This window comes from Bos taurus, chromosome 9 (assembly GCF_002263795.3).
Source record: "Bos taurus isolate L1 Dominette 01449 registration number 42190680 breed Hereford chromosome 9, ARS-UCD2.0, whole genome shotgun sequence".
NCBI classification, from domain to species: domain Eukaryota; kingdom Metazoa; phylum Chordata; class Mammalia; order Artiodactyla; family Bovidae; genus Bos; species Bos taurus.
The window spans coordinates 49,165,208-49,178,491 of NC_037336.1; the positions used below are offsets into that span (position 1 = coordinate 49,165,208).

At 34.9% G+C, this 13,284-nt stretch overlaps 1 protein-coding gene across 1 annotated transcript in view; it reads left to right on the top strand.

Annotated features, from left to right (window-relative positions):
- ASCC3 (activating signal cointegrator 1 complex subunit 3) overlaps nucleotides 1-13,284 on the top strand; it is a 332,797-nt gene that overhangs the window by 68,185 nt on the left and 251,328 nt on the right. Inside the window, exons 6-8 of the mRNA NM_001206118.2 lie at nucleotides 1,559-1,763; nucleotides 2,437-2,578; nucleotides 3,144-3,269. Of these exons, the coding sequence (NP_001193047.1) occupies nucleotides 1,559-1,763; nucleotides 2,437-2,578; nucleotides 3,144-3,269 (473 nt within the window). The remainder of the gene's footprint in view (nucleotides 1-1,558; nucleotides 1,764-2,436; nucleotides 2,579-3,143; nucleotides 3,270-13,284) is intronic.

Sequence of the window (13,284 nt, forward strand, 5' to 3'; positions counted from 1 at the left end):
GGTTGGGGAACTAGATCCCTCAAGCCATGTGGTGTGCCCCCCTGCCACCAAAAATAAATAAATAAATATAGATGTACCATATGGCCCTGTAATCCCACTCCTGGGCATATATCTGGATAAAACTCTTAATTTGAAAAGATATATGCACCCCAGTGTTCGTAGCTGCACTATTTACAATAGGCAAGACATGGAACCAACCTAAGTGTTCCACTGATAAATGAATGGATAGAGATGTGTTATATGTATACAATGAACTATTACTGTGCCATAAAAATGAATTGATATAATGCCATTTACAGCAACATGGATGGATCTAGAGATTATCATATTAAGTGAAATAAATCAGAGAAAGACAAATATCATATGATATCTTATGTGTGGAATATAAAAATAGGATACAAGTGAGCTTATTTACAAAGCAGAAGTAGACTCATAGACATAGAAACAAATTTATGATTACAAAGGGGATGGGGGATAGATAAAATTAGGAGTTTGGAATTAACATATATATATATACATAGTGCTGTATATAAAATTCCAAACAAGGACCTACTGTATATAAACATAAACTGTATATAAACATATCTATAAACATAACTATAAACATAAACATACATATAAACACGTATCTATACTGTATATAAAAATATGCTGTATATAAATATATATATAGTATTGTATATAAAATCCCAAAGACCTACTGTATAGCACAGAGAACTATATTTAATATTTGTAATAACCTATAATGGAAAAGAATCTAAAAAAGCATATACACACACACACACACACACACACACACGCATCTGAATCACTTTGCTGTACATCTGAAATTAACACAACATTATAAATTAACTATACACTTTCATGCACTGGAGAAGGAAATGGCAACCCACTCCAGTGTTCTTGCCTGGAGAATCCCAGGGACGGGGGAGCCTGGTGGGCTGCCGTCTATGGGGTCACACAGAGTCGGACACGACTGAAGTGACTTAGCAGCAGCAGCAGTTTAAAAAATGGTTAAAAAACTCTGCATTTCCATGAAAATGTGGAGCATAGTTAGTTTGCTTTAGTCATCTTCTGAATATATCCTGAGCTGTATTTTATTTTTATTTTACTTTATTTCATGTATAAATTAGTAGTGACATGTAGACAATTTAACAGAGTGAGACCTATTATATGGGAAAAAGTTAAATCTTATATGTAAAGAATATCTTTATTTTATTATGTTAACAGTAAATGCTGATTAGTATTGTTAATTATTTTGAAATAATTTAGATTATTTCAAAATTATGAAATATAATTTTTAGTTTCCTGATGTTATATCTAAGAATTTATATTAGTCTGTAGAAAGACAATATCTGCTGACTTTTTCTAAGCAAGGGTATTATATCATTTAGAAATTGTGACTTAGAAAAACTCTCCTTAGAACATGTAATTAAATGTGCCACTTTAAAAAAATGAATTCTTAGAGCATTGTGTGGCTTATGTTTTGGTAAAGAGGAAAACTGGTTTTCATAAAGGTTAAACTTGTAAAAATATGGATCTTAAATTTGCTTTGCAGACAATTGCAAAAAAATTTTAGGAGAAAATGCTAAACCTAATTATGGTTGTCAAGTCACTATTCAGTCTGAACAAGAGAAGCAGTTAATGAAACAGTATCGCCGGGAGGAAAAAAGAATTGCTAGACGAGAAAAAAAGGCTGGAGAAGATGGAGAAGCTACAGAAGGACTCCTGTGCTTTGATCCTAAGGAACTGCGGATACACAGGTAATAAAAACCAGAAGTTGAAAAATGCTTGTGTTGTAATTGTTGCTTTTATGTATCATAATTTTAGTTTAAACAACTTGGATGATTCTTCTAGACACGTTTTCTTACAAGAATAGAATTTTGTTGTATGAAAACCTAATTTTCTAGGATAAGAAAGCAGTGATCTGCTTAATTAGAATATTCTTGGTTGCATCCACAAAGGTGAGAGATTTAGATGCTGTGCTTTATGAAGTGTACACAAATTTATTTTGAGACCTTTTTCTTTCCTACCTTAATGAATGCTCTTTCCCATGTTGTTGAGAAGTAGAAAGGAGGCAAATGAAATAAAGGCATTATTATACATGGTATTTAAAATATTGAAACCCAATTTAAGAAAGGAACTTATTTATACTTTGTTAAATATCTTTGGATTGTGAAAAAGAAAATTATAATAAAAAACATTAAGTCAAACTTATCAGATGAGGTTATCTAAAAATAGTACCTGAAAATGTGTTAATACTTATGTGATTACACGGGAAATGTCAGGCTTGCTAATAACTTTGTGTTGTTTAATTTCTTCTCTTTTGTAATTGAAGACTACGTGAAATAGTTATTATAGTGACTTTGTTTTAGTATATGCTTTCTATTATGAGATAAAAATGACAGATTTAGCCTATTATTTTTGTATTTACAGAGAGCAGGCACTCATGAACGCTAGAAATGTTCCAATTCTGAGCAGGCAGAGAGACACAGATGTTGAAAAAATACGTTATCCCCATGTGTATGATTCCCAGGCTGAAGCCATGAGAACATCAGCATTCATTGCTGGTGCAAAGGTATGTCATTGGTATATGACCACTTTTGGATAACATGTCTGTTCTAGAGAAATGACACATAGATTTTTCCGTTTCTTTTTACTATGCTAAATTGTATATTTAAATTTTGAAGAACATGAGATAGTGCAGTTTATGTGAAGTTCTTAGCACATAGTAGGTATTCAAAACATATTTGTTCTCCTCCCTTTCATTATCTCTGCAACTTGTGTTTTTGAGTTTTAGCAGTTGTACCACTTTTTAACTAAATCTTACACTGTGTATTGCACGTTTTCCCTGGCTGTGTAACTACATTTATCTTCAGGAATTCCATGTAATTACTGTGTGCTTAAAATTCATCAGTGTAATATGGTTTGTGTGTTATATGAGATATCTGACTCATGAATGCTTTTTGTATATGTATGTGTGGTTTTTGGTTTGTTTTGTTTTCCTTTAGCTACGTTTATTTGCTAGTGCAATGTCATGAAACCAATAGTGTTTTTCCCTCTCTCTTTAATTAAAGAATCTTTACCAGAGACGTTATTCTATTTTGTATTATTATTGGATTTTAAATTTTTGATGTTTGTAGATGATTTTACCAGAAGGAATCCAAAGAGAGAACAACAAGATATATGAAGAAGTAAAGATTCCTTATACTGAACCAATGCCAATTGGCTTTGAGGAAAAACCAGTTTATATCCAAGACTTAGATGAGGTAAGATTTTCATTTTATAAAGTTGATAGTTTTGATGCTTGGTATGATTTTGAATGCATTTGTATTGGAAAAATTATTTTTAAAAGTCGGTTAATACAGTAAAGAGATACATGCAGTTGGTTACTAATGAAATAGGGGAATTTAAATTAAAAAATACATATACATGTATTTCTTTACACATTGAACATATTTACAAAAATTTTGTGTATATTTCTATAATTATATGTTTATTTTAGCTATTTTAGTTCATATTTGATTTACCTTATGTAAGCTGACTCAAGTAAGTTGTTTTAAAGGATTCATGTATTGACATATCAAATGGTCAGCCTATAATAAAATAGAATATTATTTGAGTATAGGACCAAATTCTAAACTAACTTTCCCTCAACTTTTAAATTTTGAATAATTGCAGCCCTATGGAAAAGATGCATGAATAGTAATTCCCTTCTGTTTTGATTTACCATTAGTTAAAACTTTGCTATAACTGCTTTATCTCAGAATGAAATATTTCTTCATTTAAAGTACATATATTATTTAAGGTTAGCCTTTTCATCACCAAAGTGAAGTTGCTTTATTTTATATATATGTAAGTCATATGAAGTCATTCAGAAATATCAAATAATATAGGCATACAAAAGGAGCAGCATAAGGAGTAACTATAGCCAACCAAAATTAGTTCCATTCTATACATATGGGTGCATATGTGTTTTGATTTTACAAAAATAGAATTATATCCATAAATACTTTTTTTGTGTGTTTATATATATATATACTTACATCTTTCTATGTCAATAGACATATTTTTACGACATTATTTTAAATCACTATGTGGTATTCCAACTTATGTCCTCATTACTTTTACACCAGTTTCTTATTGTTAGAATTTTAAGTTTCCTACAAGTTTTTATAGTAGGCTAAAATTTTCATTGAAACTTATATTAGTGGGTTTCATTCAGCCTTTGCATCAAAATTACTGTAGAATTTTTTCAAGATCCAAATGCTTTGATCCCTATTAAATCATAATCTCTTGGGTGGGACGCATAATATCTATATTTTGAAGGTGATTTTTAGAGCTCTATAGGTGATTCTGAAATGTAGGCAAGGCTGAGAGCCTATAGAATTAAATAGTTATATATATAATTCTTTTTAAACCCTACTGAAATGGAGAAGGCAATGGCACCCCACTCCAGTACTCTTGCCTGGAAAATCCCATGGACGGAGGAGCCTGGTAGGCTGCAGTCCATAGGGTCGCTAGGAGTCGGACACGACTGAGTGATTTCACTTTGACTTTTCACTTTCATGCATTGGAGGAGGAAATGGCAACCCACTCCAGTGTTCTTGCCTGGAGAATCCCAGGGATGGGGGAGCCTGGTGGGCTGCCGTCTATGGGGTGGCACAGAGTCGGACGCGACTAAAGCAACTTAGCAGCAGCAGCAGCAGCAATCATTATAAGGATTATTATCATGAAGATTTATTTAGTTTTATATATTAAATACTAACTTTTTTTCATGTAAAAGCATCATTGACATTCATTATCTTTATAATGAATGGACCAGGCTTCTTTTTCTCTCATATTTATTTCCAAATAAATACTTTGTTCACTTTAATGTAGATTACAGGATATGAATGGACCAGGCTTCTTTTTCTCTCATACTTATTTCCAAATAAATACTTTGTTCACTTTAATGTAGATTACAGGATATGAATGGACCAGGCTTCTTTTTCTCTCATACTTATTTCCAAATAAATACTTTGTTCACTTTAATGTAGATTACAGGAGTAAAAGAGATTTCTGAATGGGTTCTTTCCATCTGCAACCTTAATGCCTCTTTGCCATGTAGCCTAACACACTTATAGGTTCCCTGGATTAGGATGTGGCCATCATTGGGTAGCATTATCCTCTCTACCACGCGAGATGTGGATGACCACAATTTAGCTATTCACAGATGTTGACAGACATCTGTGTTGTTTATAGTTTTTGGCTCTTATGAATTCTGTGAGTCTATTTGAGCTGCCCTAAGCCCAGACTAGGTGGCTTAAAGAACAGACATTTGTTTTTTCACAGTCTTGGAGGCTGGAAGTCCCAGGCCAAGGTGCCGGCAGTTTTGTTTTCTGGTGAGGACTCTTTTCCTGGATTGCAGCGCTTTGTCTTCTCTCTGTGTCCTCTTGAACTCATATCGCCTCTTCTCTATGTGTCTAGAGACCTCTGGTGTCTTTTCTGCTTCTTACAAGGACACCAGGCCTATTGGATTAGGGTCTCATTCAGATGACCTCAGAACCCTAAAGGTTCTGTCTCCAAATATGATCACTTTGGGAGTTAGGGCTTTAGTTTATGAAACTTCGGAATACATAATTGCATCCATAATGTGGAAATAACTGCTCCAGATATTGGTGTACAGGTTTTTGTGCGAATGTAAGTTTTCATTTCTCTGGGATAAATATCCAAGAATGCAATTACTCAGTCATATTATAATTACTTGTTTAGTTTTCTAAGAAACTACAGTAATTTTTTTCCAAAGTATCATTTTATATACCCAACAGTAATCCAGTGTGATCTAGTTTCCCCACATATTCACCAGCATTTGGTGGGTATCACTTTTTAAAATTTTTATTTTAGCCATTTTAAGTCATATTTTTGTATATTACTTGTATTTTCCTTCTTGTGGTTTAAATGTGCACTTTCATAAGCAGCAATATTTGGGGAATACTACATTCAAATGCAGTGTGTCATAAGTACATAAGTAAACTCTTTGATGTCTTAACAATGTAGATAATGATCCCAACTAGATGCTGTCACTGTGGATATTAATATAGAGCTCAGGAAAAAATATAGATGTTAACAGACTGTTAGTTTAGTTAGATGCATCTGTTAGTTTGTATCTTTTTTAAAAGGCAGGATCTTTATGTATCAGGAGAAATGCTCTTGAAGATGTTATCTTTCTCTTTTCACTGAGATCATAATTGGATTCTGCTCCTGACAGTCCTGTGGAATAATAGAAAAAATGCTTTTATGTCCTCTCACTGACTGAATGTCACATCAGATAAATTTGTCCTGTCTTTCTTGTCTTCTTAAAATACTTCTGTAATTTGATTAAAAAGATAAGGATAATTTAAAAATTCTAAAATGATGTGCAAAATTGCTGTTAATGCTCTTAAATGGGTTTTGTACTTTCTTGGAGAGGGAATAATCCAAAAAAAGAACCAAAAAAATCATTAGATGGGCTTCTGTATTAGATAGAACTCATTCATTTGGAAGTTAGAGAAATGAAACTCAAAGTAAGTTTTAGCAATGAATACAGACTGTTGGCTTTTCTAACCAAAATATCTGGGAATAAAGCTGCCTATGCATTCAGATGGATATATAAGTTCACATGATGTCATCAGATCTTTTCCTCGGTCTTCATCTCTTTCTCTGTCTCTCTATTTCTGTCTTTCTTTATACCTTCTCTTTCCCTTCTCCCTTATCTTCTCCTTCCTCTCTTTTACCCTCTATTCCCCTCCTTTTATTTCTCTGGTTCTTTTTATCCCGACTCTCAGATACATACTTTTTACATGTAATCAGGGAAGAACATAAGACAGCAACTTCAAGCTTTTCTCTCCCCTCATTCTAAAAGCAAGAGGGTTTTCTCCATTAAAAAAAAAAAAAAAACTCCTGGGATGAACTCTTATCTTCTTGACTTGTTTCACCAGTTCATTTCTGAACTACTTTCCCCACGGTAGGAGTGTGGGGTTCTTAATTGACTGTGCCTGCTCACTTGAATTGGAGAAGGCAATGGCACCAGTACTCCAGCACTCCAGTGCTCTTGCCTGGAAAATCCCATGGACGGAGGAGCCTGGTGGGCTGCAGTCCATGGGCTCGTTAAGAGTTGGACACGACTGAGCGACTTCACTTTCATACATTGGAGAAGGAAATGGCAACCCACTCCAGTGTTCTTGCCTGGAGACTCCCAGGGACAGGGGAGCCTGGTGGGCTTCTGTCTATGGCGTTGCACAGAGTCTGACACGACTGAAGCAACTTAGCAGCAGCAGCAGCTTACTTGAGTTTCCTCACCCTCAGCCCACTGTGAGCCATCAGGAGTCAAGGAGGAGTTTCCCAAAGGGAAGATGAGGCTGTTATCCTTAAAAAGGAGCATGTGAAAGATGCGTAGCAGACAGAACTGTGTCTTTGATATTTTGATGAAAGAGTGAGTTTTGCATTTTTGTTGGTGTTAAATCAGTTGAGTGCTATCTGTTTCCACAGGTGGGAGTTACAGTTTTTAAATAGCCAATAGAATGTTATTTGGCATAATCAGAATACTGATCCAAATATGCTATTTAGTTTGGAAAAGTAATGTAAAAGATGCATATAATGTTTCATTTGAGAAGTTAAAAAAGTTGAGTCCTTTAAAATCTGAATGTAGAGAGTTTGAGGATTTTTGTGACCCCAGATTATTGAATCCCATGTTTACAGGCTAGGTCCTGGGGGAAATTATAAACAGATCAGATCTCTGATCTTAAGTTACTTAAGTAACTCACACAGAGTCGGACAAGATTGAAGTGACTTAGCAGCAGCAGCAGCTCACTTGAGTTTCCTCACCTTCGGCCTTCTTTGAGCCATCAGGAGTCAAGGAGGAGTTTCCCAAAGGGAAGATGAGGCTGATATCTTTAAAAAGGAGCTGATCTTAAGTTACTCCATGTAGTGTATCTGACCCACACCATTTCTATAGAAGTGATTAATAGAGTAGGGGTATGTTGTACAGGTTTCTATGGCAGCACAGAGAAAGCAGATTAGCAAGTTCACAGAAGTCTTCATGGAGGTCAATGCGGGGCATAGGATTTTGCCAGATAGACAAAGGACATGGTGGGGGGTGTATCATAGGCAAAGGATGCTCCATGAAAGAGTATATGACCTTTTGTAAACATGTATTTCAGTATTAGTAGTATGCAAGCTACATATGTAGCATGGCAGCAAATTAGTCTAAAAAGAGACTAGTGTACATGAAGGACTTTGAAAACCATACATAGTAAGTTTAAATTCAATATTGTGGGAAATGCTACTTCTTAAAAATAAAAGTAAATAAAAAGGGTTTTTTTCACTTACAGAGATTACTCTGGTTGCAGTAAAAAAAAAAAAAAAGAAAGAAAGAAAAACTGATGGTTGAGAGTAGAGCTGCTGCAATAATTCAAGGGAGAAATGCTGTGTGCCTGAATGAAGAAAGTGGAGCCTATACAGAAAGTGGGACAATGAAGAATAGATAGCTGCTAGTTAAATGTTAGTAAATGTTAGTTTAGAAGTTGTATAACATCTGATGACAGGTTAAATGACAAGAGATGAAGCAGAGAGAAGAAACTGAAATGATATCCAGGGCAACATGGGTGAGTGCTGGTGTCATTCGTTAAGATGAGAAACAGGAGAGGAGGAACAGAGTGTGTGTGTTACGTCCAGGAGGTCACATGTTGGTGAAGAGTGAGGCTGTGAATCCAGGCGGTTGTGCTTGAATCTTGGCTCCCCATGTTCTAGCTGAAAGAATGGGGCCAAGTTACTCTCTGAGATCCAGTGTTTCACTTGTAAAATTGGGATGATAATACCTACCTCATCATTTTATTGTGAGGATCAAATGAGTTCAGTTCAGTTCAGTCGCTCAATCATGTCTGACTCTTTGCCACCCCATGGACTGTAGCACAGCAGGCCTCCCTGTCTATCACCAACTCCCGGAGTTTACTCAAACTCATGTCCATGTCCAAACATCTCATCCTCTGTCATCAAATGAGTTAATATATGTAAAACACTTGGAAGAATTATGAGTACTTAAGACATTTTAGATAGAATGTTAGCTTAAAATGAATGATAAATGTAAACAGACAACTGGTGAGATCAATCTGAGTATGGTTAACATGAAAAGACTTATTGTTTCTCTGGAAATTATATTTATTAAATACATTACTTGTATGTTCATTTATGGTCTTCAGGTATTCTTTCATTACAAGTACATAGTCACTCTATGAAGACATAGGGTAGTTTCCAGTTAATTGATAGAAAATAAAGAAACCTGTCATTGTATTTATTGCTATCTCAAGACTAAGAGTTTGGGAAAAGGGAAGTAAAATGAGTATAAAAAACTGTTACTTTTCTTGTGGTTCTACTGTGTTCTCTGAGCCTGAAGGGATCCTAAATCTGAAAGAGTTTATTGACACAGTTTGATTCAATCAAATTACAAAAGCCAGAAAGCTAAAGAGTCATCCAGAAAAACACTTCAGAATGTGAATCATTTTTATGAGATCAGTTTGAACAGGAAAAAATGTGACTAAAACCTGGACATACACCCAAGTAAAAAGCCTTTTCCCACAGGCTGCTTAGTACCTGTCAAGTGTATTATCAGTTTCATCAGCACCATGACCTTGAATTCCTCACTGCTTTTTTTAGAGGTGGTATCAAGAAATAATAACAAAATCTAAAGTTCAAAACTGAAAAGTGAGCTTACTTTTCAGTAAAAAAAGCTTATCAGTCTTTTTCATACTGATAGAGATCTTAGTGAAGAAGATTTCATAAATTTCACCAGGAAGGAAACAATGTGACAAATATTAAATTTCTGATCATTTTACCAAATTATAATTTCCCTTGATACATGTCTCACCTCACCTGGCAATCAAAGAAACATGAGTATTCTGATAGTATTTGCTATTATATTTGTCAGATTTTTCAGTGCTTATGACCACCAAAACAAGCAAATGAACAAACAAATATGTAAATATAGACACCTTCTACATCTGTTGTAAACCCCACAACACGTTGTTATTCTTTTTGCAGTTAACAGTCTTTTTAAGATATTAAGATGTCTAAATGATAACCAGGAAACGTCCTTATACGTGTGCATCTATCAGCTCTTATATGCCTTTGTGTAGGGAGATTCAGATGTCCATCTGGTATTCCTTTTTTCTAGTGCAGGTCTGCTGGTGATAAATTCTTTCAGTTTTGTATGTCTAAAACAAAAAAACTTTATTTTGTGTTTGTTCTTGAGGAATATTTCATTTGCTGTGAAATTTTAGGTTGATGGGCTTTTCCCCTAGTACTTCAGATGTAGTCTTCTTGCTTACATTGTGTCTGATAAGAAACTTGTCCTCATTCTTAATCTTCTTCTCTATATAATAAGTCTTTTTTTTTTTTTTCTGGTTGATTTTTAGATTTTCTTTTCCTCACTGGTTTTAGGCAGTTTGATTATGATGTGACTTTGTATTAACTTTCTGTTGTTGTATAAGAAATTACCAAGATATTAGTGACTTAAAACATCCATTTATTATCTCAGCATTCTGGAGGTCCTATTTGAATGGGCTGGACTGGGTTCTCTGTTTGGACACGACTTAGCAACTAAACAAAACAAAAGGATTTTAGGGGTTTTCTGTTTTAGGAGTCAATAAATGTGCAGTATATAAAAGTTTGTTCCATGAGATAAGCTTTCCCATAAGAAAATGCTTATATGTTTTGACTCTCAGCAAACATTTATATGATTAAAAAGTAATATTTACTTGCTAAGAAAGTACATTATAGTTCAAATATATGAAATAGCTAAGTCTGATTTGAAGGAGTGAATCTATATTTTCTTTTCTAAAAAATAATTTTGTCTGTATGCCCTGAACTTTTGTAGGATTATACCATAAAGTATACTGGGAACGCTGCAAACAACTAACTAGGAAAAGGGCACCAGCTGCTTGAAATATACCTGCTAAAGAGAGTTATAACTAACATCTGCCTCTAGCTAGGAGTAATTGAACAAAATAACTTTCTTTACAACCTATACTTTATTGATTTTATGGGGAGGAAAATTAGAAGAGAGAAGATTAAAGGCATAGTGGCATATTGAGCTTCCCCAGAATGATAATGTTAGAACTCAGATGATTTCAAAAGTCTGAAATGTGCATGAATTTACCTTGTAATGTGGGAATTTCAAGTTGCTTTAGAAATGAACTTTGTCCATATTTTCCAACATATCTGTGTGTTGTAGTTACGCAGGCCTATCACAGATAGACAAAAATATTGGGTAGGATTCTATTGCTACTATAGAGTTTCATTATTTGTCTTTGAAAATATATGTGAATTGGCTATCTGTCATCAGGAATCATTTCTTGAGTCTTGATTGATGCAAGTCACTGTGCTACAGTGGGTATCAAAAGGTTTGGAATTACGATTGTGCATTTGAGGAACTTACTATCCCGTTAGGCAATTAGAACTGATGGGGATTCTCAGCTTTACCATTTGCACATTTTGTGACGTGGATCAAGTTACATAACACCTCTAAGTTTCAGTTTCCTTATCAGTCTGTTTATTCTGAGAAGACTATATGAGTCAGCACACAGAAAATGTGTAGCAGTATCTGTGATATATTTTGAAAGATGGGCTACCCAAATTGCAGTGTGGTATTGCAATCCTGACAAGGTTCAGGGCATACTTTGAATTTTTCTGTTAAGACATATGGAAAGGTGAAATTATTTTGGTATAAGTAACATTAAAATTCCTCAAAGATGAATACTGGGGCTTCCCCGAGGGCTTAGCAGTAAAGAATCTGCCTGCAGTGCAGGAGTCACAGGAGATGCGGGTTCGATCTCTGGGTTGAGAAGATCCTCTGGAGGAGGAAATGGCAACCCACTCCAGTATTCTTGCCTGGGAAATCCCATGGGCAGAGGAGCCTGGCTGGGCTGCAGTCCATAGGATCACAAAGAGTCAGACATGACTGAACATAGTACAGCACACAGAAAAGATGAATATTCAAGTAATGTAGAAAATGGCTTTAAATTGATAAAGGTAAAGCAAAGGAACTTGCATTTTTTAAGTTAATACTGTACACTTTTTAAGGCTTATTATATCACATTATTTAACTTAATCCCCTCGTACAAACCCTGAAAGCAAGAGCTTTTAGAAAGGACACGTTTCAATTGGATTGAATGGTGCAAATATCAAGCAGTGGCTAAATAAACATAGGGTTACCTTGCTTTTTGTATTCTCTGCAAACTCTTAAATTCTTGATACATTTTAGAGTTGTATGAAAATAATAATTATGTAATTTGAAAGTGTTAGTTGTTCAGTCATGTCCAATTCTTTGCAACCCCATGGACTGTAGCCCACAAGCCTCCTCTGTCCATGGAATTCTCCAGGCAAGAATACTGGAGTGGGTAGCCTTTTCTTTCTCCAAGAGATCTTCTCAACCCAGGGATTGAACCCAGGTCTCCCGCATTGCAGGCACATTCTTTACCAGCTGAGCCACAAGAGAAGCCATATGAGGATTCTCTTAATATTACTTTTTCTTGTTTAAGGATTATATGTTTAAAATGACATCCTTGATTTATTTAATTAGTTTTGAAAAGTTTAAAGTCATTCATACTGTAAAAACATTTTAAATTTTAAATGAAGAAATTACCTATAATTTAATAAATATAACATTTTTGTGAACTTGACCGCATTAAGTGCCTAAATACTTCACCTGCTTTAAAGATTTCAAGCAAGCTAATGAAAGTAATTTAAAAGTTAAGGTCAGAGATAAAACTGGTTATTACTATAAATACCAGCCAAGAAACTGAAAATGACATTTTCTTTGTGGGACTCCACCGAATTGGACAGAGATTCTTCTGTTGTATTGCCATGGTTAGAAGTGTGGCTGTTTATTAGGAGGCAGGCCCCACAATTCTGGTCAAAAAGACTGTGATACCAATTAAATAATAGTGTCTTACATTTTTAAGATCTAACACATAAAAAAAAGTGATATCCTGGAGGGCTATTTACAATATATAATGTCAGGATAAGTTCATCTCCCTTATGAAAATAATTTATTTGCTTAGTACTGTTACTGTTAAGTCACTTCAGTCGTGTCCGACTCTGTGCGACCCCATAGACAGCAACCCACCAGGCTCCCCCATCCCTAGGATTCTCCAGGCAAGATTTCTGGAGTGGGTTGCCATTTCCTTCTCCAATGCATGAAAGTGAAAAGTGAAAGTGAAGTCGCTCAGTAGTGTCCGACTCCTAGTGACCCCACAGACTTCAGCCTAC